General features: G+C 40.3%; 1 protein-coding gene across 1 annotated transcript in view; it reads left to right on the top strand.

Moving 5' to 3' along the window:
• Positions 1-23,806, top strand: part of LOC128735102 (palmitoyltransferase ZDHHC8) — a 53,427-nt gene extending 29,621 nt beyond the window's left edge. The window contains exons 3-8 of the mRNA XM_053829596.1: positions 1,643-1,800; positions 1,875-2,050; positions 2,113-2,307; positions 2,393-2,660; positions 16,308-16,756; positions 20,242-23,806. Of these exons, the coding sequence (XP_053685571.1) occupies positions 1,643-1,800; positions 1,875-2,050; positions 2,113-2,307; positions 2,393-2,660; positions 16,308-16,756; positions 20,242-21,280 (2,285 nt within the window). The 3' untranslated portion in view covers positions 21,281-23,806. The remainder of the gene's footprint in view (positions 1-1,642; positions 1,801-1,874; positions 2,051-2,112; positions 2,308-2,392; positions 2,661-16,307; positions 16,757-20,241) is intronic.
• Positions 23,807-24,661: the final 855 nt, after the last annotated feature.

The raw sequence follows: 24,661 nt of genomic DNA, 5'->3' as shown, positions 1-24,661 counted from the left end.
CCCTCTTAAAGTTGGGAGGGGTCCTAATTCACCATAGAAAATATTCTTGCCCTCGAAAACTTTCACATGCCAAATTTGGTTTCATTTGCTTGATTAGCTCTCGAGTTATGAGGAAATTTGTATTTCATTTGTATAGGAGCCCCCCTCCTAAAGTGAGGAGGGGTCCTAGTTCATCATAGAAAAAATTTTTGTCTCCAAAAACACCCACGTGTCAAATTTGGTTCCATTTGCTTGATTAGTTCTCGAGTTATTAGGAAATTTGTATTTCGTTTGTATAGGAGCCCCCCCCTCTTAAAGTGGGGAGGGGTTCTAATTCACCATAGAAAATATTCTTGCCCTCGAAAACTTTCACATGCCAAATTTGGTTTCACTTGCTTGATTAGCTCTCGAGTTATGAGGAAAGAAAATTTGTATTTCATTTGTATAGGAGCCCCCCTCCTAAAGTGAGGAGGGGTCCCAGTTCATCATAGAAAGAATTTTTGTCTCCAAGAACACCCACGTGTCAAATTTGGTTCCATTTGCTTGATTAGTTCTCGAGTTATGAGGAAATTTGTATGGAAGCCCCCCCTTTTAAAGAAGAGAGGAGTTATAATTCTCCTTATAAAGAGGGGAGGGGTCTCAATTTACCATAGAATAAATTCTTGTCACCGGAAACACCCACATGCCAAATTTTGTTCTATTTGCTTGATTAGTTGTCGAGTTATGCAGAAATTTGTGTTTCAATTGTATGGGAGCCCCCCCTCTTAGTGGGGGGAGGGGTTTCTAACCATCACTAAAACCTTTCCTGGCCCCAAAAAACCTCTACATGCATATTTTCATGCCGATTGGTTCCGTAGTTTTCGATTCTATAAGGAACATACGGACAGACAGACAGACAGAAATCCTTCTTTATAGGTATAGATTTGATGAAAAATCACTATTATTAGTCCTCGAAAGTATGATATTTTTCTGCTGCCAAACTTTAACCGCATTGAAACCAGAAAAATGGGTTTTATAAGAAAACGTTACATGATGAACTTTTCTTATTCTTTTCCTTAATTCAGCAGGCGAAAATTTATAAGAATCACTAGAAAAATCCGATAGCTTTTTTTGTTGATACAAAACTGTGTAATGTATCGGTCTCAAAATTTACTTATTATCTTTTCCTTAATATATTCATCAGTTGGTTCATTGAAATTATTTTAGTTCCAATTATAAATAATCCAGAAGATTACTGAATGAATGAAAACAATTCTGAAATCGACTTATCTTATGAAATCGAAACGATCAATGAAAGGAAACGCGAGCCATTTCGGATCGAAAACAATGCAGTCGATGTGGTTGAGCAAGTGAGTGCGGTCACATTCACGCCGCCGCGCCGTCAGGAAACCCGCGACGCGACGTGCTTCACTTAACAATTAATTATTTGTCCGTGCTGTAATTATTTTCTCATTTGCAACCTATACCCAGTCATACAAGTTTTTGCGACGCACCGGATTATTGCACTCGTGCCTCGACTGCCTGACTAGCTGACACCAATCGGGTGGACGGTGGTGACACTGAGTAATCAACTAGATTGACCTTGGCGGTTACTTCGCCTATTGTTTTTTCTCCCCTTTATTTATCACTAGTCATTGAGCCTGCTTATCTTGTTTTCTTTCAGCCCCACCCGACGAAGATCGCGAGGACGAGTTCCGAGCTCCGCTGTACAAGAATGCTGAAATTAACGGTATCACAGTGCGGATGAAATGGTGCGTAACGTGCAAATTCTACCGACCGCCAAGATGTTCCCACTGTTCCGTGTGCAATCATTGCATAGAGGTAAGCATGCGGCTTTCGTGGCATTCAGAATCTGCGCGTTGAAACATGTTTCATTTTTTTTTGCATTTTTACAGACCTTCGATCATCACTGTCCTTGGGTCAACAACTGTATCGGTCGTCGAAATTATCGATTCTTCTTCTTCTTCCTGATATCGCTGTCGATTCACATGCTAAGCATCTTCGCGCTCTCCCTAATCTATGTACTACAGAAGGAAAAGGACAAGCTGACCGAGGTGGAACCGATCGTGGCGTAAGTTTCTTTGCGTGACGCTTGAAATTATGGCTTACTTAACCTATTTTTTTCGATTTCAGAATGGTGCTGATAGCAATCGTTACCCTGTTGGCGATACCAATTTTTGGCTTAACCGGATTTCATATGGTACTGGTGTCTCGGGGGCGTACCACTAATGAGCAAGTCACCGGCAAGTTCAAGGGAGGCTACAATCCGTTCTCACGTGGTTGTTGGAACAACTGTTGTTACACACAGTGTGGTCCGCAATATCCGAGGTTTGTTAGATGATTTAGTAACTGTAGCGTTAGATTGTAGAAGAGTTGATGCTATATTATCACTGATTCGCTGTATTCCTTTCAGTCTGCTAAAACCACAGAAGTACGTCGCTAGGAGGTCGAACAAGGAAAACCAATCGATTAGTACAATCACGAACGACGGTGGCCCGGCAGGCGGCAGTAACTCCAGCCGGCACTTGAACTCTCAACAGCAGCAGGGACTCAGTGCAAGCGGTTCCGGTGGCAGTAGCCAGGGCATCTACGATAACAGTCGCCATACGCAGGTAAAAACCTATATGGATCATGGCAATGGTCACGGTATTCGTACGGTTGGATCCAGCCATTACAGTAAGGTGCGTAGAATTTGATATCCTTCCTATATATTGATGCTTGTTCATTTTTGCTGCTTATCTTTTAATTTTTTCTTTCTGTTTGTGACATTTAAGTTTCAATTATATTACCCAGACTAACATCTTGTTCTATCATTTTTTTTTCTTCTCGAAAAACCATTATTTCCGGTCAACGTGTATATATCTAGTTTGTTTTTCCTTTTTTTCATTTGGTTTCTTTTTGTAGTTGACAGAGCGATCCGTAACCTAGTGTGTACTCAGAAAAACAGATAGATTTTTTACTCAGAAAAGTTGTACAAAAACAATTTCTACTGTAACTCAAACACGCGCGCTGCATCACAAACGATCACAACCACACGCACACATACTAAGTGCACGCAGAAAAGAAAGAAAATGCCTGTTTGTTTTCCTATTTTATCCACAAAACTATTCTCCATTACTACCTATTGTTCCGTCGCCGAGAACAGAGACGTGTTCCCTGGAAAAGCAGAGAAGAAGCCGCTATGCTGCATCATATCATTTGTCTTCTTTATTAATCTCGAATGCAATACCCGTGGCCAATGTATGAGTGAGCACTAAAAACACACACACACACTATTTAGAGACAACAGGTGTGTTACTAGACTAGAAAACGCTTCAGCCTCAGCGCATTTACCACTTAATAATTCGATATAGAATCCTGTCTGCGCAAAAAAAAAGATGATTGATAGTACATTTTTTATAAGTAACCATTCTCCCCTGAACTGAATTTGTTTGTAAACTGTTTAAGTTGAGTTTTAAGAAAGAAATATTGTTTCTCAAAGAGAAAATAAATAAACCTTCGAATGCAATAATAATGTTTCAGTTTTTTCTGTCGTTTTAAATTGATCAAGTAAATAACACTATCAACTCATACTTATTATGGTGTGATCATTAATTTCTAGTAACTTCATCTCTGTTTTTCTGTGTGATCGTCACTCACCGGCTTTGATGTTCTTCTTATTTCGTTGCTCTGCAATGTGCAACTTGCTCACACGAAATTAAAGTTAAACTTCAGTAACAACTTTTTTGGCCGTCCGTAACCTAAATAACGTGCACAGTTGCTTGCAGTTTGTACTAACTCACAATATGTAGCGTCTCTGTTCGATTCATTTTATTTTTCAACAATCACTCAGTGATATTGGAACGCATATTAAATTGATTTTCTTTTAATTTATTTTGCCTTGCACAGTATGATTTCTTCGGTTTTATCTTTTATTATTTCAGTAGGTACCGTTTACGGTTTAGCTCATTGGACCAATCTGGCCTATAATGATATAATATTTAAAAAAGTATATTCTTTATAAATATATGTACTTATACTCTCTGTAGCTCTCATACTCTCTCGAATCATTTTTGAACTCTAGAAACATGTTCCTCGAGATGGAGGTAACCGTACTAAATCATTTTTAACACTAGCTTGGTGTTGGTTTTTTTTCTGTACTGTCGGCTTTGTTATGTGACTGTTCTGTTTCCATTTTCCACGCTTTACTCTGAAAACTCTGCTGCTTGTTGCATGCGCGCCTTATCACTTATCTCGAAAGCAAAAACTGTTCAAGGAAGAAGGAAGGCGTTTTTCTCTGCTAAATCGCTGCTAGTTTCTGAGACTTCTGCTCTCCTCATGTGTCGGGTGTCGGGTATTCATGTACTTGGTTAGACTTTTAACGCAAACAAATGATGACAGTTTCTCCTAGTTTGGCACAATTCTACAGGTTTAGAGGAGAACTCCATATTTAAACTTTATTGCCTGTCTGTTTATGTTTCGAATTCTTCGGTTTTAAAATTTATAGAAAGCTGAAATTCAAAATTGTAAAATATCACAGTTTTATTCACACTTTTAAGAGGTGAAGGTGTTCTGCAACTTTACCCTGTCTCTATTTTATCGATTTATCGAATTTATTACGGGGATAAAAAAATATTTCATTTACCTATTATACTACAACTACAACAATTAAAGAGAACATTTTAAAACTTTTAAATTTAAAGCATATGATAAACCTGGATTGGTGCTATTTTTTCATTGTAGTAGGACATGTCGGAAAAGGCGATCGTTATAATATTATTGTGGTTAAAATCTGATCGTCAAAAGTTTGCAATAATGTGGTTCAAATTAAGATATTTGTACTCAAACGGGCCGTTTTTTACAGAATTCATTCTCTTCATGTCTTTGTATGGAATTTCAATGCATATTTCAATGGTGGCCCAACCTTTACAGTATGACCCGACGATTACATTTTTTGTCTTAACGTAAATATCTGTAACTTTATCAGTTTTCGAGTAATCAGTTCGAGATTTTCCAGAAAGTTCCAGAAAACTTATTTTTTGACCTTTAAAACGATGTATTTACATTTCCAAACTTCATTTTGAAAGCTACGGGCGAATACCAAAAGATGACCAAATCACGCTGATATTCAGCTACTAAAACGCTCAAAAATTATTTATGTCATGGATATTGGATCCGTCTGAAAGTTGTCTAAATGACCGGAAATTATCTAAACTCTTCTAAAAGTCATCTTAAAGTCGTATAAAAGTTGTCTGAAAGTCGTTTGAAGGCCATCTAGCTATCGTCTAGTTGAGTTGACTAAAAGTCATCTGAAAGTCCTCTAACAGTCGTCCAAGAGTTTGCTCAGCGTTTGAATGGAAGAAGCGGTCAACCAAAAGGCGAAAATTACTTTCAAGGTCTAGCGCTAAAAAATGTTCCAGAGCAAATTTTGCGACAAAAATTTAGACTGCAACGAAGGTTGCCAGTTACCAGCGTTTAACTAATTCTCACCGAGCTATCCCATTTTCCAAAATAACTTTAAATTTAGGGGAAATTGTTTCCTTATTATTCACTTCACTATAAAACGTCTATGTTAGGCGTCCCTTTAATTATTTTAATTGTGGGTGAAACAAACGTTTTACAGGTAAAAATTCACAATGAATTCAGAGGTATGTTGAAAGGTTTTTCAAAAATCACCAACATAGTGAAAAATTAACATAACAATTCTGTAATAAAACAACTGAGCTAACTGCCTGTATGACTAATTTAAATCATTGAATAGTTGAGAGCTTAACTTAGGTTAGCTTAGGTAGACTGCCCGTAGTTGCACTCCGTGAATGGCTGAACCAGTAAGATTGCACAAAGAACCAATTGAATGGTGCCCTGAAATAGCATGACGTTCTCATTGTGCAACTTCTTGTGATCCCATACTTTGAAAATTGACAAATAACGACGCTGGCCACGACCAAAAGGCAGTACACTACATGGGAAAAGGAAAGAATATTAGTCCGATACTTGTTGTTGCTAGAGACCGCGGGTACCGTTGCATCTCCACAAGTATCACGGCGGGATAGGATTTGTTTTAGTAGGGAAAGGTATAGATCAGGGTTCATCTTGGTAGATGATAAGATCCAACGAAGCAACGTGCACGTCAGCCATTATTCATCCATTACAGAAACTTGCCGCGGTCACATTTATCACGATAGATGTTGTTAGCTTCCAGAAAGTCTCTGAGCTCTGATTTGATTTATCATTTTCAAGGAAATTCAAGATAACGATTTCGAAGAGGTCATCAAAATCACGTGTTCTAATTCGTTTACGAACCGTTACATTACGAACTTTACTATTCTGCGAATTCACCGTTTCATGAAAAATATCATGCGAAAAACGTATCTGGGCGCTCGGTTAGCACGACTCGGGACTCCCACATTCGGCTCTTCACCTGAATTCAAATATTATTGCAAATTACAATACATACTTAAGTTGCTTGCTGCTCTAAGACAAAGCCTGTTGAACAAGATTTCTCCAGTCAATTAGGTCGTGGGCTAAGGCTCTCCAATTCCTCGGACACCAAGTACTTTTCGCCAAATCTCGTTCCACCTGGTCTAACCAGGTGCACTTTGTACGGAGGCTTAGTCTGCTCGACTGCAATTGTTTGTGAAGCTCATAGTAAGCACGACTTCCGCTGATAATACGTCTTCGAATCTCACAGCTGGTATCATTGAAACTCATAGCCATCGATCATTATATTACTGCTCAAGCGGCGTCGGTCGGTCTCGGTTCTGCTGGCCAGCATGTACCTTGTTTTAGACGTGTTTATCTTCAACCCAATCTTTTCTGCTGCGCGCTTTAGTCTGGTGTACCGTTCAACCACTTCCACAGAAGTTCTGCCGATAATATCCATGTCATCGGCAAAGCAGACGAATTGACCAGATTTGTAGAATATCGTGCCCCGCGTGTTGTTGATATCCGCTCGGTTTACAAACACCTTGTAGCGCTATGTTAAACAGCAGGCATGAGAGATCATCACCTTGACGAAGCTATCTGTGTGATTCGAATGACCTTGACAATCCACCCGAAATTCGAACACAGCACTGTGTACCATCCATCATAGTTTCACTCAGTTTGATGAGCTTCCAGGGGAATCTGTTCTCGTTCACGATTTTCCATAGCTCTTTCTGGTCGATGGTATCATATGCGGCTTTGAAGTCAACGAACAAATGGTGCGTAGAAACTATAGACCGCCCTTTTGGAGGATCTGTCATAGTGGAAATATTTGATCCGTTATAGGCTGTCCTTCGACGAAGTCGGCTTGATAAGTTCCCACAAATCTGTTCGCAATTATTGATAGTTGGCGGAAAATGAATTTGGGACAGCACTTTGTAGGCAGCATTGAGAACGCTGATCGCTCGATAGTTCTCACAGCTCAAATTGTTGCCCTTTTTGTAGATCGAGCAGATAACCCCATCTTTCCACTCCTCCACTAGCTGTTCCGTATCCCAAATTCTAAAAATTGGCCGGTGCACATAAAGGGCCAGTTTTTCTGGTTCCATTTCAATAAGCTCTCCTCCGATGCCATCTTTCCCAGCTCATTTATGGTTCTTTGACTGCATGATGGCCTCCTTAATTTTACCTATCGTGGGAGCTGGCACCTCTTCCCCGTTTGTTGCACCCTTGCACCGTCTAAATCGCTTTCCACGCCGTCATGGTTCTTCGCCTGGACGCCATTCAGGTGCTCATCGAAAGCCTACTTCCACCTAGGGCTGTCCTGCACACACTGGCACCTATTTTGCTTATTTAATTTAATTTAATTTATGCGAATTTAACACCTTAGCCAAGCAAAGTTCGAAAATACTATGTATAGGGCATTTATAGAGTCAATTATTACTTACTTATTCAGCCGAGAGCCGGGGTGGCTCTTGCCGTATCAAGAATTCCTCTCCATTGTACTCGGTCTTGGGCTACTCGTCGCCCATTCGTTGCGCGTCTCGACACACGCAAGTCGGCTTCAACTTGGTCGAGCCATCGTGCACGTTGAGCCCCTCTATTCTTGGTGCCGGTGGGGTTCTTGAAGAGAACGGATTTCGCTACACAGTCGTCCGGCATCCTTGCAACGTGGCCGGCCCACCGTGGTCTCCCAACTTTCGCCAGGTGTACGATGGGAATCTCTCCAAGCAGTGCCTGTAGCTCGTGATTCATACGTCTCCGCCACTCTCCGCTTTCCGTTTGCACTCCGCCAAAAATAGTCCGCAACACATTTCGTTCAAAAACGGCAAGTGCACGTATGTCTTCCGTAAGCAAAGTTACCGTTTCAAGTCCGTAGAGGACTACCGGTCTTATTAGCGTTTTGTACATCCTCAGCTTTGTGCGGCACAGTATGCTCCTAGATCGAAACATCTTGCGGAGGGAAAAGTAGGCTCGATTTCCAGCTTGAATGCGTCGTTGGATCTTCTTACACGTATTATTGTCGGCTGTGACCAGAGATCCCAAATATACGAACTCATCAACCACTTCCAGTTTATCGTCGTCAATAGTCACTGTCCGTGAGAGGCAAACGTTACTTTCTCGGGAGCCTCTTCCTACCATATATTTGGTTTTCGACGCATTAATTTGTAACCCTATCCTCCTAGCATCCGTTTTTAGTCTGGGGTAGATTGCCTCCGCCGTCCCACGGTTTCTAGTGCCCGCTCGCCGGATCACACCTTCAATAGCGATATTGAATAACGTACAGGACAGTCCATCCCCTTGCCGTAACCCTCTGCGCGATTCGAAAAAACTTGAGAGTATCCCCGAAACGCGCACGTAACACATCACTCGTTCCAGAGTACCTTTGATCAGCCGCGTCAGTTTGTCCGGAAAACCCGGTCCAGATTCAATTATTATCCATAAGATTGCTGAACTAAGTATTGCTCTCTCTTAAGTATTTACTGCGCACTCCCAGTTTACACTGGGTGGTGCACCAAGAGCGCTCTCTGCACATCTTGATTCATTCTCCAGCTGCGCGTAGAATCCACCTGCACATTCGAGGATTGATTAACCACTCTATCCTCGTTTCCGCATCTCGCCCATCACTATGAAAGGTGTATCTAGCTCGTGTGTGTTGCCGCAGCTCTGGTAGATGGAGATGTCAATCTCTGAACGTACGTACCGTTGAACTCTTCCAGTACACCTCCTGCAGCGCTACGACGTCGAACTTGTGACTCTTCAATACGTCGGAGAGTACTCGAATGCTCCTTTGTAAGTTGAAAGATCGGTAGTTCCACGTCCCGAGTTTTTAATCCATAATCCTTCTTCGTCGCGTGGGTCTATTTCGATTGTTCCAGTCCGACTTTCCTTGTTCTTCGTTCATGGCTTAATAGTTTTCCGTGGTGGCGGCTTACAAGGTCTGCAGCACCAACCCACCACCGTTTCGCCCTTGGCTTCCGCCGGGGTTGATTACCCGGTCTCCACCAAAATTGCTCATATCCCGGCTGGTACCACGAGGAGGTAGAGATAGGAGTTGCTGAATAAGAGACTATGAACCATTGTAGGGTCTATTTTATGCCTATAGGTGCGCAAGGCACCGACGGTATACCTTATTCAGCCGTTTACCAGCCGAGAAAGCCGTTTGCGTCAATTATTTTCCATAGCTCTTCAGGGTCGACAAAATTATAGGCGGCCTTCGAAATCTATGAATCTACCGTAACACAAAGATTTGATCCACAAAACCTCGTTCGAACGCTCGTCTACAAAACCGGTCTGATAACTTACCACAAATCCACTTACTAGCGGCGATAGATAGCGAAAGATGATCTGAGAAAGCACTTTATAAGCGGCGTTGAGAATAGTGATCGCTCGGTCGTTCCCACATTCCATCTTGTGGGAATATTGGACTATATTGGACATGGACATATTACATCTTTCTTTCTACGGTTCTTTTCTTTCTACGGTAGCTATTCTGTTTTCTAGGTCCTGCCTGACTATTAACGATAACCTGGGCATGTTGCCGATCGCGATAAAAGCAGTACTCAAATCGAAAAGAATGCGGGTATTTTCCAGAAAATTAAGAGACTTACTACAGTTCCATGATGTTACAAGTTCCCAATTGCTAGTCTTTTTTTCATTGTCTTGGTCTCTGGCAGTCCGTATTAAGATTATTACTCCTGTAGTAATATTTTTACGGATGTCTTGTAAGGTTTGGCCCAACCCTCTGAGTCGTCGGAGGACCACCGTGATAGTACTGCTTAGCATTCCACTTTGGCATTAGAATGATTCCTTTCTCCTTCCTTTCCAGCATATAACTTTGATTTATAGCGGAATACCAGGAGGAGGTATGGATAAGGGTTCTGGATAAGAGACTGAAAATCACAATACACAGTGGTCCAAAAGGGTGAAAGTGGAACTTTTTTCCTAACGTTTTTTGCTTTCATTTTTTTTATAGAGACTGCCTATGTTGGCATTCGCCTCTGTGCTTTCATTTTAACAATATAGTCCCTTCAGAACTTTGTTAATATAAATACAATGCATAATCTGAAAGCGTCAAAAGATAGTTACAACTGCATACTAAAGTTTACTAAGGAGTATGCAGACAAGCCGATGGATTTTTGGAAGAAGTTTCTTTTTCTTGTTCAGTGTTTCATAAATGAAACTCAAAAAAACGTAGTAAATTATATTTCAAACAATAATACTGCAAATATGACTCTTCCATAGTTAGGCGACGAATATGGCTCTTGTAGCATCCACCCCGGTGGCAACTTTGACGTTTGCGAACAAAATAGGTGAAGCCAACATAGCTGGATCACTGGATCAATTTTATACGTATCGGATCACTAGTGTGCGTGTAAAAGAACGATTCACACGATATTTCTGCAGCGCCACACGTGATTTTCGCTGCATTATCATTTATTTCTTGTCCTAAATGCAACGTTTTCTGTTAGTTGATAGTAAATTATTTTATTGATGAATTGTTATTGAGATTCATGTAAAATTCTTCACTTCTACGTGATTATGTTTTGTTGGCTTGATCGCATCACTTCACTGCCGTGTGAATGTTGCGTATTAAAAGCAAAACGCCTGTAGCGCCACCTCATTTTGTGTCGGTTTCAGGAAACATAGTAGATGCCCGGGGGTTGGTAGCATCCCTTCTTTTAATCAAGATTCCTAATCTTTTAGTTTGCACTTAGCTTCGTGTGGTTGCAAAATTGTAGGATTTGTTTTTTTATTGCTTATTTTCCGCCGGCATTTGTCCATTCGATACTATAGCAAACACCAATGCTCGGAGTGCCTACTTCTGCCAAAACTGCAAACTATGGACCCGTTTCTAAAGGGATCGAAGTCTCAACCAGGCTTAACGCTGATATTTTTACATTGAAACCATACTAAATGGACTATGAGGTGGGTAACCGCGCCTTACAACCATCGACACCGGCTGTTTGCAGCAATTATTGATTAAGGGAAGAATCTTAATGGGTGTCTGATAAATTTCTGTTGATCGGTTTCAAATTCTAGTGTTCAGATAATGTATGTGCGGGCTTCCTTCACTACTTTATTCTGTCAACCAATTAATTCCATAACGCTAAGTAGCAGTCGCTGTTGATTTTCGTTTTGATTGGAAGTCAATTAGCAGTTCAGCGGGGCATTCAAGGGGGAAACCGGGACTACTTTGCGCTCAGTTCTGACAGTCCTTTATGGACTTGAAACTGTGACGATGATCACGGAGGACGTCTTTTTCTGATAATACTAGGGTAAGGAACGAGTTAAGCACTGTCACCTATTTTAATCAGTTGAACATAAATGAGCCGATAATGCACTTTTTACCTTTGTTATACTATATAACAAAGGTTTAGGAATTGGTCGAAAAACACGAAGTCGATCTGAGCCCGGAGGGCCGTGTCACATATACCAATCGATCAGGTTCGACGAATGAGCAATGTCTGTGTGTGTGTATGTGTGTATGTGTGTGCCCTTCAATTTTCAATCGCCTATTTCTCGGAGATGGCTGAACCGATTCGTCTGCTATAACTTTTATTTGAAAGGTATTTTTTCCTAGTATATCACTATTAAATGGTTTCGTGGTCTGACTTTTAGTTTAAAAGTTATAAGCAAAAATGTGAAAATTACGTGACACGGTTTTCTCCGGGACCACATAACCGATTTCATTGATCTTAGTACCAAATGAAAGCTCTCACTATTGCTAAACTTCACGCCAATTTTTATTAAAAAACAAACAAGTGGTTTAAAAGTTATGCTTAAAAAACCAGTTTTGACAAGGTTTAAATGATCGCCTGTTTCTCAGAGATGGCCAAACCGATTTACGTGCTATTAGTTTCATTTGGCAGGTAATATAGCCAGATAGATCACTATTGAATGGTTTTTTGATTGGATCTTTAATTTGAAAGTTATGAGTAATTCAATACACCACACCAAAATCAACAATAATTTATAATGATTTTAACCAAGAAAAATAACCTAATTTCAATTATTTTAATATCAAACGAGAGGTTTTCACACTACGAATATATATGCAAAATTTCATAACAATTGGTTTTACCGGTCAAAAGATATTAACCCTCGAACACTCGCGCCAACTTTTATAACACAGTTACTCGCGCGCACAATAGCCCAAAACCAAAGAAAACGTGCGCACTAGAGTTTTGACTAGGAAAACTTGGTTTTAAGTTTATCGAACCTTTGGAAGAGTTTCTTAAAATTGAAAGCTCTATCGTCTGGTAGAATTTGAATTTTGATTATTCCCCCTAAAAGTGAAATAAAAAAATTATTTTCCTTCAGTTTCAATATAACACATTGATGTGTTCTGCAAAGTTTTAGAGCATATTATTACAAGAAATTTTGCTGAAGACAGTAACCTTCTATCTCTTCAACGAAGAGATCTTATTTATTGTATATGAATTTCAAAAATCAGTTTTTCTATTTTAGCTCTTTTTGTAATTGTTGTATGACTTTTTCATGTATTACAAAGTTGTATAAATAATAAAAATACACAACTTTGCTGAATATAGTATACCTCTATGTTTGTTTGTTTACGAACTGTAGAACTTTGATTATAAAAAATACCCTGATTTTGACCCCGAATTACTCGACTACCAACAGATGGATACATTTTAAACATTTTACATTTGCTGGTAGTTTTGCTGCACACAGACACCATTTTTCCATATGAAGAAACGAAAGAAAATTCCAGTTGGGGCCAATTGCGGTACACCTCACATGCTACTTGCTTCGTTTCTGTGATGTCGGATTTTACTAATCTATTTTGCTAACAATTTAAAGTATTAATGCATTGAATAATTCTGACATTTTGCTCATAACAAGTTTATTGAAGAATATACGTTAGTATATACGTAACATACGATTTGTAACTATATAACAATATGGCATTCAAAAACCTACATATGGTGTACAAAATACAACAACGTGAGTAACCGAAGGTTCATAAAAATTGATGAAATTTATTCAAGAAAACTTTATTGTTGTGAATCAAATAGAATGGCGTTACAGGAAATTATGCATGGTTCAAAAATCTATTAACTAGACCTTTACTACGCAATGTCTACGTTAAAGAATAATATTTCATCTTACAACTTACTTTTACTTGCACTTACCCTCATTAGTAACAACTTACTCAGCAATTTCATGAGAAAAGAAACTATCAAAATTTATAAGTGCTTCTGTGCTTCTATCTGGTTCAAATTTTGTAAACTTATTCAATTTCCAAAAATTTCATGTAAACCAAACGTGTCGATTTCTTTCTCAAATTGCAAGTAAGACTGTATAACAAAGGTTCCTTTCACCACTGGGTGGATTAAATCAGGTTTTTATTCATATTTTCAAAATCTTTTGATAGGATCATCTTAACTTACATTAACCATACATTTGATTCACACAAACACAATTTACTGGGTTTCCGACAAGAAATATGATGAATTAAAAATTGTTGTCCAAAAACGTACATTTTTCAGCTGCTGAAGGCAATCGCCACCTCGCTACTAACGAATCCATCACATTTTTCATCACTGATTACAACCACTCTAAAAGTCAAGCACTCAATTGTCACATACCATATTATTCACTATCTTTTTTCCTATTATCTAAGGCTTTGTCACAAGCCGAAAGTTTTATTATTTTCTAACAAAACTGAAAACAAATTCTGAATTGACGGAACCTGTTCACCAGTAGCAGCAGCTGCAGCACAACTGATGAACTATCGTGTTGCCAAGACACTGTTTCGGTTCTGGAAATAAGAATTTTAAGTTTGAAATTAACTGAAACCGCCTATGGTGAAAACGTGGTTCAATACTTTTAAGAGAAATGTATGTTCATAATTAATTTTTATTTATTAAAAACAAGAGAAAAGACAGCTTTTTCAATAATTTTCGAAGATTTTCTTAGTGATTTAATGAAGCAACGATGTGTTTCAATGTTATTTGCTTTGTTTACCTATGTTTACCTCTTTTGTTCTCCCACCATCCTTATGAACAGCGAGTGAGATGTCAAACTCGCAGTTTCCCATAAGAACACTAGAGAATAAAAGAGACGACGAATACCGTTTGCCGAACGGTGCGGTGAGTGTATGCCCCGATAAACAATTTAGACAGATGGCATTTTACGCATCTATGCCGATACGCTATGCCGATTACGCATCAGATACCGATTAGTAGGTCGCGGATAGGAACGCGAACTTACTGAATAGGGGAAAAAGTTCGAGGGATTTTTTATGGGGACTTAAAAAAAAATTCAGATTTCAGGATTGCTTAAAAAAGCACCTTGCGGGTGAAAATATGTTCGGTCTGATCAAAATTAGTTCCACCGCTCCAACTTTTAAAGCGAAAAATCAAAAGTTTAGCTCAACAATAGTGTCTTCCAATGGTAACAGCTTGAAGAGCTAAAGATAGCAAGAAGATTGGTATGCTGATATCCCCCACTTAGTCAACCCATCGCTTGTAATAAGGTAAAACAATCAGTGACCCGCTTAGACTGCTTAAAACTGGTTCTTTACCCTACAAAGATTATTTCAAATTATGCATTCATGAGCGTTTATAAAACGAGCGTCATTATAGTATATTGGAAAATGTGATAATCCAGAATTACTTCCCGGTGGAACACTGGACCGGTAGAAATTATACCATTCAATAATGCTTATCTTTTGTCAATATAGCGTAAAACATAAAAATTTCAATCAGCAATACAATTGTTAAACAGTTAAGTATGATATCAGTGTTAGAAAATTACAAAGTCTCGCAGTTGTTCATGTTTTTGTATTGCTCTGTTAAAAATATTAAAAATATCTCGGGAGAGAAATTTGGAATCCTGTGTGCCCCTATCTATTGTCTTAGCTTACAACCTTGCAACCGTTGAGGATGGAGAAGGAATACTAACAACGAAGGGTGCCACCACGTTACTTGTGGTATATTTTGTTTTTGCGATTTCGGTAATCGTCTGGAAGAAACTGTCAAAAGAAGTTTATTAAAGTTATTTTTACCTAAAGAACTCTTCGCTTATCTTTTTACAAGGTTGCCTAACTTAAACCAAAATAAAACCTGCCGCTTTCTAGTTGATTGCTCTACCGCTTCGCTTTGAAGATCGTACTTTTCGCTTATCCCTCGCCCGCCCCCTTTCCAATGTCCGTCCTTCGTTAGAAGAAAATGTTTAGTTTGTTTGTCGAGGTAGTGTAAACAACAAGAATCTGAAAAGGTAAGTTTTTCTTGGCTTTGATGGTGACCTAGTTCTATCTATTATCCTGCAGTGGTTACCGCCCTGCTAGGCGTAGTAATAGACGTACTCCCTTTGCTTTCCACAATGCATTCCTATTTGGTATGTAAAGAGCCACCCCCCTTTCCGTTCCAGGTCTCGAAGCAAACTCAAGAATCATACCTACAGCAAGTTCCATCCCCAAGCGTACGATTTGTTCCGTCGCCGTTTTCGAGCACATCCTTTTCAACGCTGCCGACTGGCAGCAGCTACGATAGCTTAGACCTGGCGATCCACAATGGAGCAGCCCAGTTGGGTGCGCTCCATCGAGTCAACCGATTTGGTCCGCATCAGCTTACGTTCCAGCTGATGGCCGACGACTCGTCCTTGACCGTCGACCATGCACTGCACGAGAACGAAGATAGCTCCGACGATAGCTTTTTTGCTTATACCAAACGCTTTACCCCGGGTACAAATGAAAAATTATGAACCACCACTCGCTGGGCTGTGCTTTTTCCACACGAGAATGGCTTGTATTATATGTCGATTTGTCTGAAAGTATAGCTGTTTATTATGTTTGCTGTTTTTCGTGAGGATTGTCCTGTTTTTTACCGAGAACATAAAAAAATAAATTCTCCCAAATGGCGCTTGAGACACTAACCAGTTTTTAAAATCTTCCACAGCTATCTCCGGGTCGTGAATGTTCCGATATCGACATGGAACCTCAAGCTTCGCAGAGTCGGGACTGTGAACCGACGCCACCACTGCAGCGACATGGCTCCAAGAGCAACTTCTTTCTGCCACCGATCGATGGCAATGGAGGTATCAATATGAATGGTAGTCAAGGCCAAGGAGGCAATGGTGGAGGAGATTCCCCTCGACATATACGTATGTACCATCCAAGGCACAGCCCACATCCTCGCCAGAGAGGACTGGATCCGTCGCGTAGTTTCACACCCGAGGGTCTCTCGCCAGATCAACCTCCACCGATGATTACTATCCAGCAACAGCAGCAGCAACAGCCAAACCAACAGGGTATTCCACGCGGCACTTCGGCAACACCCACAATGCAGCAACGCATCAAGGCACTAGGTGTGGCTACCCCTTTGGCAATGTCTAGTCCCGTTAGACGGTGAGTTTTATATTTTTACTCTGCTGGTTTACTTGTAGCTTTAGATTCAGAATTCATAGCTTCATTCTTCAATTTCATACGAATTTTTTGTACATGCATAATGTAAACCAATATTAACTTTCTTATTACACTGACGTTTTCGTTGCTTATTTTCTCTTTCTCTCTTAACATGTCGAAAACCTGTCCCCATTCCTATTTATCCTATTTTACTACTAACCGGCAAATACCAACACCATTTCAACCTCCAAATCTACGGAGCAGATGGACGTAAGCCGATAAAGCGTTACTCACTATCAGTAAATCAATAATCAGAGATACGTTTGTTCGGTCAGTCTTTACACTGACCCGTCGTTCTCACCATCAAACTGACAAGTTACCGTTGCATCCACAAGTTGTTCATAGAAATAAACCCACCCATAATTACCAATGAAGCACCGCGCGCGCACTCATACAACGCCTACCACACAGCACAGAAAAAAAATGTCTCGTTTCCGCGTGCTAACAGCATTGCGCAACGCTGCTCCGCCGCGGGAATAAAGACCCCCCTAGCTGCACAGGTATAGAAACCAGCACCCCGCCTGCCTTGGCTGTTGTGCAACGTGCTTTCTCCGGATGTTAACCACAACAACCGTCTCGAGAAAGAGCAGGACAATTTTCCGATTCCTCGCGTGGTTTTCGTTAGACCCACCCAAGCTGCCTAGTTCTGATCAGTTCCTCTGTGCAAACTAACTCTGCCAGATGCTTCCTTGGCTTCTGGACAACAAAAAGCCACGCGGAACTTGCCTTCTCCAGTCTCCCTAGCTGCTGGTAAATCAATGGTTGTTTGCTATTAAATTTGTTTTGTTTTTGTTATTTTTTTCTTTTTTTTTCTTTGAGCAAATGTTAAAACCTCTCTTGCAGTTTTCTGTGTTCGCCTTGTGATCTTGCTTTTAGGACTAGTAGAGTGCTAGCGTATACATTAAGCCTAAACGCGCAGCTGATCTTTCTACCTGATATCCGAAAGGGTAAACTGCCGCTACTTGCCCAAGTGAAACACGCGCAGCGTGTTCTTTTCAGCATGAAATGCGTTTGATAGTTCGATTTATTCTCTTGAAATTTTTATTATTTTTATTATTCCCGAAAGTGGTTTGATTGTTTTTGAACATCATCGCGTGTTGAAACTATGAATCGGTTATTTTTCATTCAATGTGATAGGCTTGTAACATCGTTTGAATTGTGTAAAATTTTGGATCGACAAAATTGAGCAATAATGTCCTTTTATTTTGTTAAGTATAAGGTAAGCATGTTTTACTATTCAAGATATCTTAGAAAAAGGAAGGAAAGTTCAATTTTGCCGATTAAAAATTGCTCAATACCTGGGGTCACAAACTTGTCATATGTATTCGAGAAGTGGTCCTGATTCAATAGTGATAACAAGCAAAACAGCACGTTGCAAGAGAAATTAGATAACTTTGATTTTATGAAAAAAATTCTACTGTTCTGCAATAATTTTTTCTGAAATATATTACATGTATTCAATATTTGTGTCAAAAATTTTACCCATTCTTGTTTATCCTAAGACAAATGTTAACTGTGCCGAAAAGCTCTCAATCTACTGCATGTAAATCCAACGAACATGTTAATACTCAGAGAAATCCTCTCAGGTGACAAAGGCAAAGTTCATATGTATCTAAACACCGGTAATTGTATACTTGCTAGCAAAAATTCGCTTTTTGCTAGTAGAAAAAAAAATAAACAAAACGTAGCTTTGTGCAAATAGTGATTGCGATATAGATTTGAACATTTCTCTAGTGATACTTCATATATGAAATTCGAAGTAATGGTGTAAAGGAAATAGCTGTACTTGGTTCGCTACTGTGTTAGGCAAACGAGACCTCCGTATATCCCAACTAGCTGGGTTCAATTCTGGTCGATGAGATGACAAATCTTTATGTCAAGCCTTCCGTTGCATGAAGAAGTAAAGCCGATGGCACCTGATAAGAATTAGCAAATTGTGTTGGACCGGCCACGTCGCGAGGGTTCCGGACGACAATGCTGCGAAATCTGCTCTCTTCAAAGGCCCTACCGGCACCCACCAGGAATAAAAGAGTTCAACATGGTATAGATGGCGCGACCCGATCTAAATAAGAGGTCTTGATACGGCGCGAGCCACGCTGGCTACTCTAAAGCTGGTAAGGAAGATTAAGAAGAATCAATCGACCAACTGGAGCACAGAAATAGATGAGAACAAAAACACCTCTTCCGCCTTTATCAGACCAGTAGTTCTTTATGGACACGAAGCTGTGACTTCACTCACTGAGGACATAGGTCAAGCAGTTAGATAACCCGTAATTTGCCGAGAACTACGCGCGAATACTGGATAACGTACTGCCTTCTTCCGAGAAGTTAGCTGCTTCAAACCTCGAAGACGGTTGGGGTAGAATACACTCAGCCATCGGTGAACACTGAATGAAGAGCCCAGGAATATACAAAATGATTGGTTTGGTGGGGAATTGATTGGAACAATTATCTGAGCATTGCCACTAGGGATAACTTGGCCAAATACCAACAAGCAAGGAGCCAGTTGATTACGATCCTGAGTAGTAAAAAGCTTCAAAATAAGGACAAAGATCGTGAAGAATTAAAACAACTATTCGGAGCTTATGACACACGCAAATTTTAGGAGGTGAACCAAATTCGTAAGGAAGTCTGGCATGTGTCGGGATAAGTAATGTAATGTCCCCAGTAGCTGATCTCCAAGATGTCAAACGAGAAATCGGGTTGCTGAAGACCAACAAAGCCGCTGGTAAGGACCACCTACCGGCAGACTTTATAAACATGGCCGAGAAACGCTGGCAACGGGTCTACTACACTGAGTTATTTCCATAAAAGTAAAATTTGTAGAGCTGAAAGAAATCTTCAATCTCCCTGAATCAAAAAGCGCCATGCCATTTGATATTTACTCTTTTGACTACAACGCCTCAGATAAAAAGGATTCAAAAAAGTTGTGTATAGCACAATTGTAGAGTAATCTACAATATTGTTGAAGAAACTAAAGTTTTATCTTTTTGTATTTATGGCCCTATAGAGCTGCTTCCTCGTTGGTAGCCATAAGAGCGCTCTTTCTAACATGTTTTAATTGCAATAATAGACGTATAATTTTGATACGGATTACTTATTTACAATACATTGTTCCTAAATGACGACAAACTGTTACAACGTAGATTCATTGGCTATTGCTAAGACTTAATTCTTAAGCATAGTGGAATAAAAATATAGCCGTATTGCTCAAGATGGCTATTGGTTTGCCTCCGCTCCCCTGTGTTGTTCTAAATGTTGTTCATGTTGCAGGTCCGACGATTCTTGTAAACATACGGTAAAAAGGCTAAAGCTTTCCAAAATTTGCGTATCGCTAAAGATTATTTGCACAGTAGCAATTCTTTTGGCTCTTTCGGATTTCGTTTGCCCCAGGCTAATCAAAAAATAAACTTTCTTTGTTTCTCCAGATCCAACCCCGGAACGCCAACGCAACCCCGACGGCCGGATTTCATCGGAGTCAATATGGTCAACCAACCGCAACAACAGCAGCCAGGTGCAACATACTACGATTTTCCTCTCCAACAGCAGCAGCAGCAGCAACAGCAATCACAGCTGCATCAAACTGGTCTTCCCCCGGTACATCCCTACCATCAGCAGCAGCCAATGTCTCAACAACAACAACAGCCATCGCAGTATCCGATGGTGCATCACAACGGTGGCTTGCCGCAGCAACAGCAGCAACAACAGCAGCGGCCACCGAACATCGTCTACCACCATGGAAGCCCCCAAAGACGTTATTTGTCCGAGGGTGAACTTGCACGGCAAGGTGCGGAACTCTCCTACGCTCGCAGTAACCAAACAGTTGATAACATTCGTGAATTAGCCGGCAGCCCACAACGCGGGGTGTACATGTGGAAGGATACATCACCTGGATTCAGCAACGGAAATGGTCCAGCGAACAATCAACAGCAACAGTCACAATCGCCCGGAGTTTTTGTAAGTATGGCTCAATCCGTCTACCAGAATACGCCCAGTCCGACTGCACCTCAGCAGCAGCCCCAACAGCCCCAGTACGGTAGTGTCAGCGCAGCCCGATATCAACTGCAGCAGCAACAGCAACAGGCCAGCTTAAACACCGGTTATCACCCAGCCCTACGTGGAGGAGTGCCGGTATTTCCTCCTCAACCCCTTCCAGCCTCCGTAGTCCCAGTGACCACGCAACAGCAATCGGGTGGCGTTAATGGACCACAGGCTCCATCGCCGCAAATCAAACGGAAAGCCACGCCCACACGGCCGATGTCGTTCGTAAGAGCACTCGAGATGACGGACTCGATAGAAATGAATGCGACCGATTCGGGTGGTGGTGGTTCCGCGATTGGCAGTGGTAATGGCAGCAGCGCCGCACAGCAGCAACCACAAGGCGGCGGACCGTCCGGCCGAGCTACTACACCCACTCCGCCAGACAGGGGCAGCGTGTACGATATGAACTACGAGATTTCCGTATAACAACTGTAACCGGTCCGGTGAAGCAGCAGCAGCAACGGCGGCAGCAGTAGTAGCGTTTAGTGTTTTGAAATAGGAAAACAGATCGGCTAACACCGTTGGCAATGCTTGTTAGGGAATATTGTCAGTTATTGATAGAGTTATTGTTTTGTTTGCTTGTTTTCTTTTAATAGTATTTATTATTTTCCTCTGTACAGCCGCCCAATTCCCTGATAAGATACATTTCTACTATGTAATTTTCTTTTAGGCTTTGGCGGGGAAACCCAGTGTCAGTCTAAATATTTTGATTATTTTATTCTCCACAAATTGGCGTTTCGTACTAACATTTAGTCCTAGATATTCTCCTAATATCAATCAGGAATTGGCCGGAGATAGGCGAACGAACCTAACAATTTAATCATATAAATTACTCGTCAAAAAGAAGTACGACCTTCATTTCTTTTTAATTCCTTCGGAATAATCTAAATGCCGTTTTTTCTCAATTAACCTATTGTTAGCACTTTGAATAATCGATGATTTGTGACTAAGATGAACCCAATAATACGAATGATGTACTTTACTGTTACCTTTGAATGGAATGTGAATGGCACATGTTTTTGAGAATCTACTTCTGGTCTAAAGCACTTTTTGTTGTTGCTGTTGTTGTTGGTCTCAAGTATAGGGGGAGCTTCATCTTCCCTTCTTTCGTCATCCTCAAGTAAGCCGCACTTTGGACTGTAAATATAGATTTTCCTTAGCCTATCGCTAAATAGATAACAATAAGGTGGCTCATATAATCTAGCAGCACAGATGAGAAACAAATGTACTAAGAACGATTAATCACACTGCAAAACTAACGACGCGATATCGGTGATGAGATATTCTGGCACAATGGAGGAGATATTTTTTGCAAGAATTCTTGTGGAAACTCAAAACTCATTCGATGCTCTACCTCAGTTTTCTTTTCTTTATGTTTAACCCGTTAGGTAATTGAGTCACGTAGATAATGCACTGACCACATGTATCACTTGCCGAAGACTGAACTAATCGCTTGATTTATACGAAAAAAATAGGTCTTAATTGCAAACCAATTCTTATTTGTTAACAGTTTTGTGAGCTCTACTTGTTTGTGCCAAAATATAGCTCCTAAAGTCGCGTCGTCCTTGTTTTGCATGTTTTTTTTAGCTTATAGATTTCTGGGTTCCATTCTCCTGAAAATCGGAAACTTTTGAGCCAACCTTCTACACTCAAACACGTCCGTTTTCACCATTGCAAATGTGACACTCATAGGTATATTCGATAAGTTTAGCAACAAAGCAAAAGCCAATCCAATCGCAAATGTTATGTCCCTGTGAGAGTAAACACATTTAATGATATAAAGAACTGCTAGTTTTACGAAAAAAAACGTGGATTTCGAGCAGGATGCAAAACCCCGACCCAACGCAAATGTCGTTTCTCGGTTTTTGTTGGTGTATGTAAAATTGAACGAGAAAATAACCCGAGACTCTCTAAATCTAGGAAAAAATCCATTTTGGAGGCAGCAAACGCGAATGTATAGAATAATTAGCTTTGGATGCAGATTAGAAGAGATGAATTCACTGCCCGTTCGTTGTTAGTAAAGGAAATCCCTTTCCCTTCCGCGCTGTTAAGAGAAAGAAAGAAAGAGAGAGTGTGTCTGTACGCGTGCTACGAAACATCACACGTGGTTGCTAATGCGAGGTTCTCTCCCCGCTAGGCCAGCTAGTACTGCATCCAGTTTTTGTACAAGTGTATAATTGTTAGAATATTTTGAAATAGTTTCGAAAAGCGACGAACGGCTTTTTCCCGGATGACGGGTAAAATGCAGGAGATCGTTTTTATGACATAAAGGAAGTAGTTTTACAAAGCTAGTGAGTAAAGCAGATCGACTCGTCGAAACCTGACGAAGTGTAGTAGGAGAATATGATAGTTACATGTATTTATTAACAAGTTGTGCATACTGACTGTCCGTGATTCGCCAGGAAGCAAGCAATTGATTGCCCCTATCTTTCGGTTATGCTAACTAATCCTATCCTGCATGTGTACATAGATTAACATACCTTTCGTAACGAAAAATTGTTATCTTAAAAAAGGCACACAGAAAAAAGGGAAAAACATTCAATATAAGATATGACTTTAATACAAAGCAAACTTTCATCAGGAAAAAAGAGGGATCATTCTTCCCTGTGAATTCATGAAATTCAAACCCCTATCCTTCCATGATCAGACCGTTTGTCAAGCCGCGGCGGGGGCTCCTGAAAGCCATGATTCAGCTTCCTTCGCGTTCGCGTAGGTGTTTGTATTGTACATTACAGTGTAGCTGTTATGGGTTGAGAAATACAAATATATTTACTGTGTGTGTAACAGGCAGTGCATTGAAATCTAACTGTTATGATACGTTTTTCCTTTTGCGGATTCGCGAATGAGAAGATGAATAATTCAACATGGTCGGATAACAGCTATAAATATAAGACAGAACAGAAAGAATAACAATGAAAACACTTATATATATGACAAAGAGAAACTGTAATATTTCACTGTGAATATATACATATATAATAAAAAAAATTGAAAAAGGTAAGAAATCTGAAAAACCTTAGTCCATATTTATGAAATGGAATAAAGAAAATACAGAATTTTGCCATTTTCTGTGTTCCGGGTTTCGCTGTTTCATATGTGAGATTTTATAAATAATTACTTGATTCATCATCGAAGAAAAATAATGTTTGTCAGAGCAAACAAAAAGGTCCTGAATTGCTGCGTTCCTTGTAGACCAACAGCGTAGCTCAAAGTTAGCCAGGCGGCTAAAGGGTCAAACAGAATGCTGTGTCAACGCGTCCGTCAGCGTTAAGGCCCAGACATAATGCATACGGATTTTACTACTTTTACTTCGAAATAAACACACCAACATTTGTTCATTCGAGTACTAATCGTGAAACCTGTTGACTAGACATTGGAGTTCCATACATTCGGCGGCGTAGGCACTTACAAAATGCTGAACAACCTCCTAGATTTTTGAATCCTGCAAAGAGGATACCGTGATAAAGGTTTCAGGTCTGTGAGCACCGCATCAACATGCACTCTTTCGATCAAGGATGGAAAAAATTGCTTCTACCAAACAAGAACTTAAGAGCGATCAGTTGCAGATTAATTGTCATCACTCTCAAGTCATCACGAGCGATAAATGACAAGTAGGCAATAAATATTTTGTCATGATCTGTATAGAATGACCAACATCACAACAGATCCAGTTCATTACTTGATAGCGTTGCGTGTAGTGCATAATTCTCAATACAAGCAGCAGTCTTTTTCCTTGTAGCTAAGTAAGATGTTGCACTGTGATCGACTGCTGAGACTCTGAGAATTGTTTAAAGAACAAGGGCCCTA

This window comes from Sabethes cyaneus, chromosome 1 (assembly GCF_943734655.1).
Source record: "Sabethes cyaneus chromosome 1, idSabCyanKW18_F2, whole genome shotgun sequence".
Taxonomy (NCBI): domain Eukaryota; kingdom Metazoa; phylum Arthropoda; class Insecta; order Diptera; family Culicidae; genus Sabethes; species Sabethes cyaneus.
The sequence above is the reverse complement of the archived record's forward strand: the minus strand, read 5'-3'. Positions and strand labels throughout refer to the sequence as shown.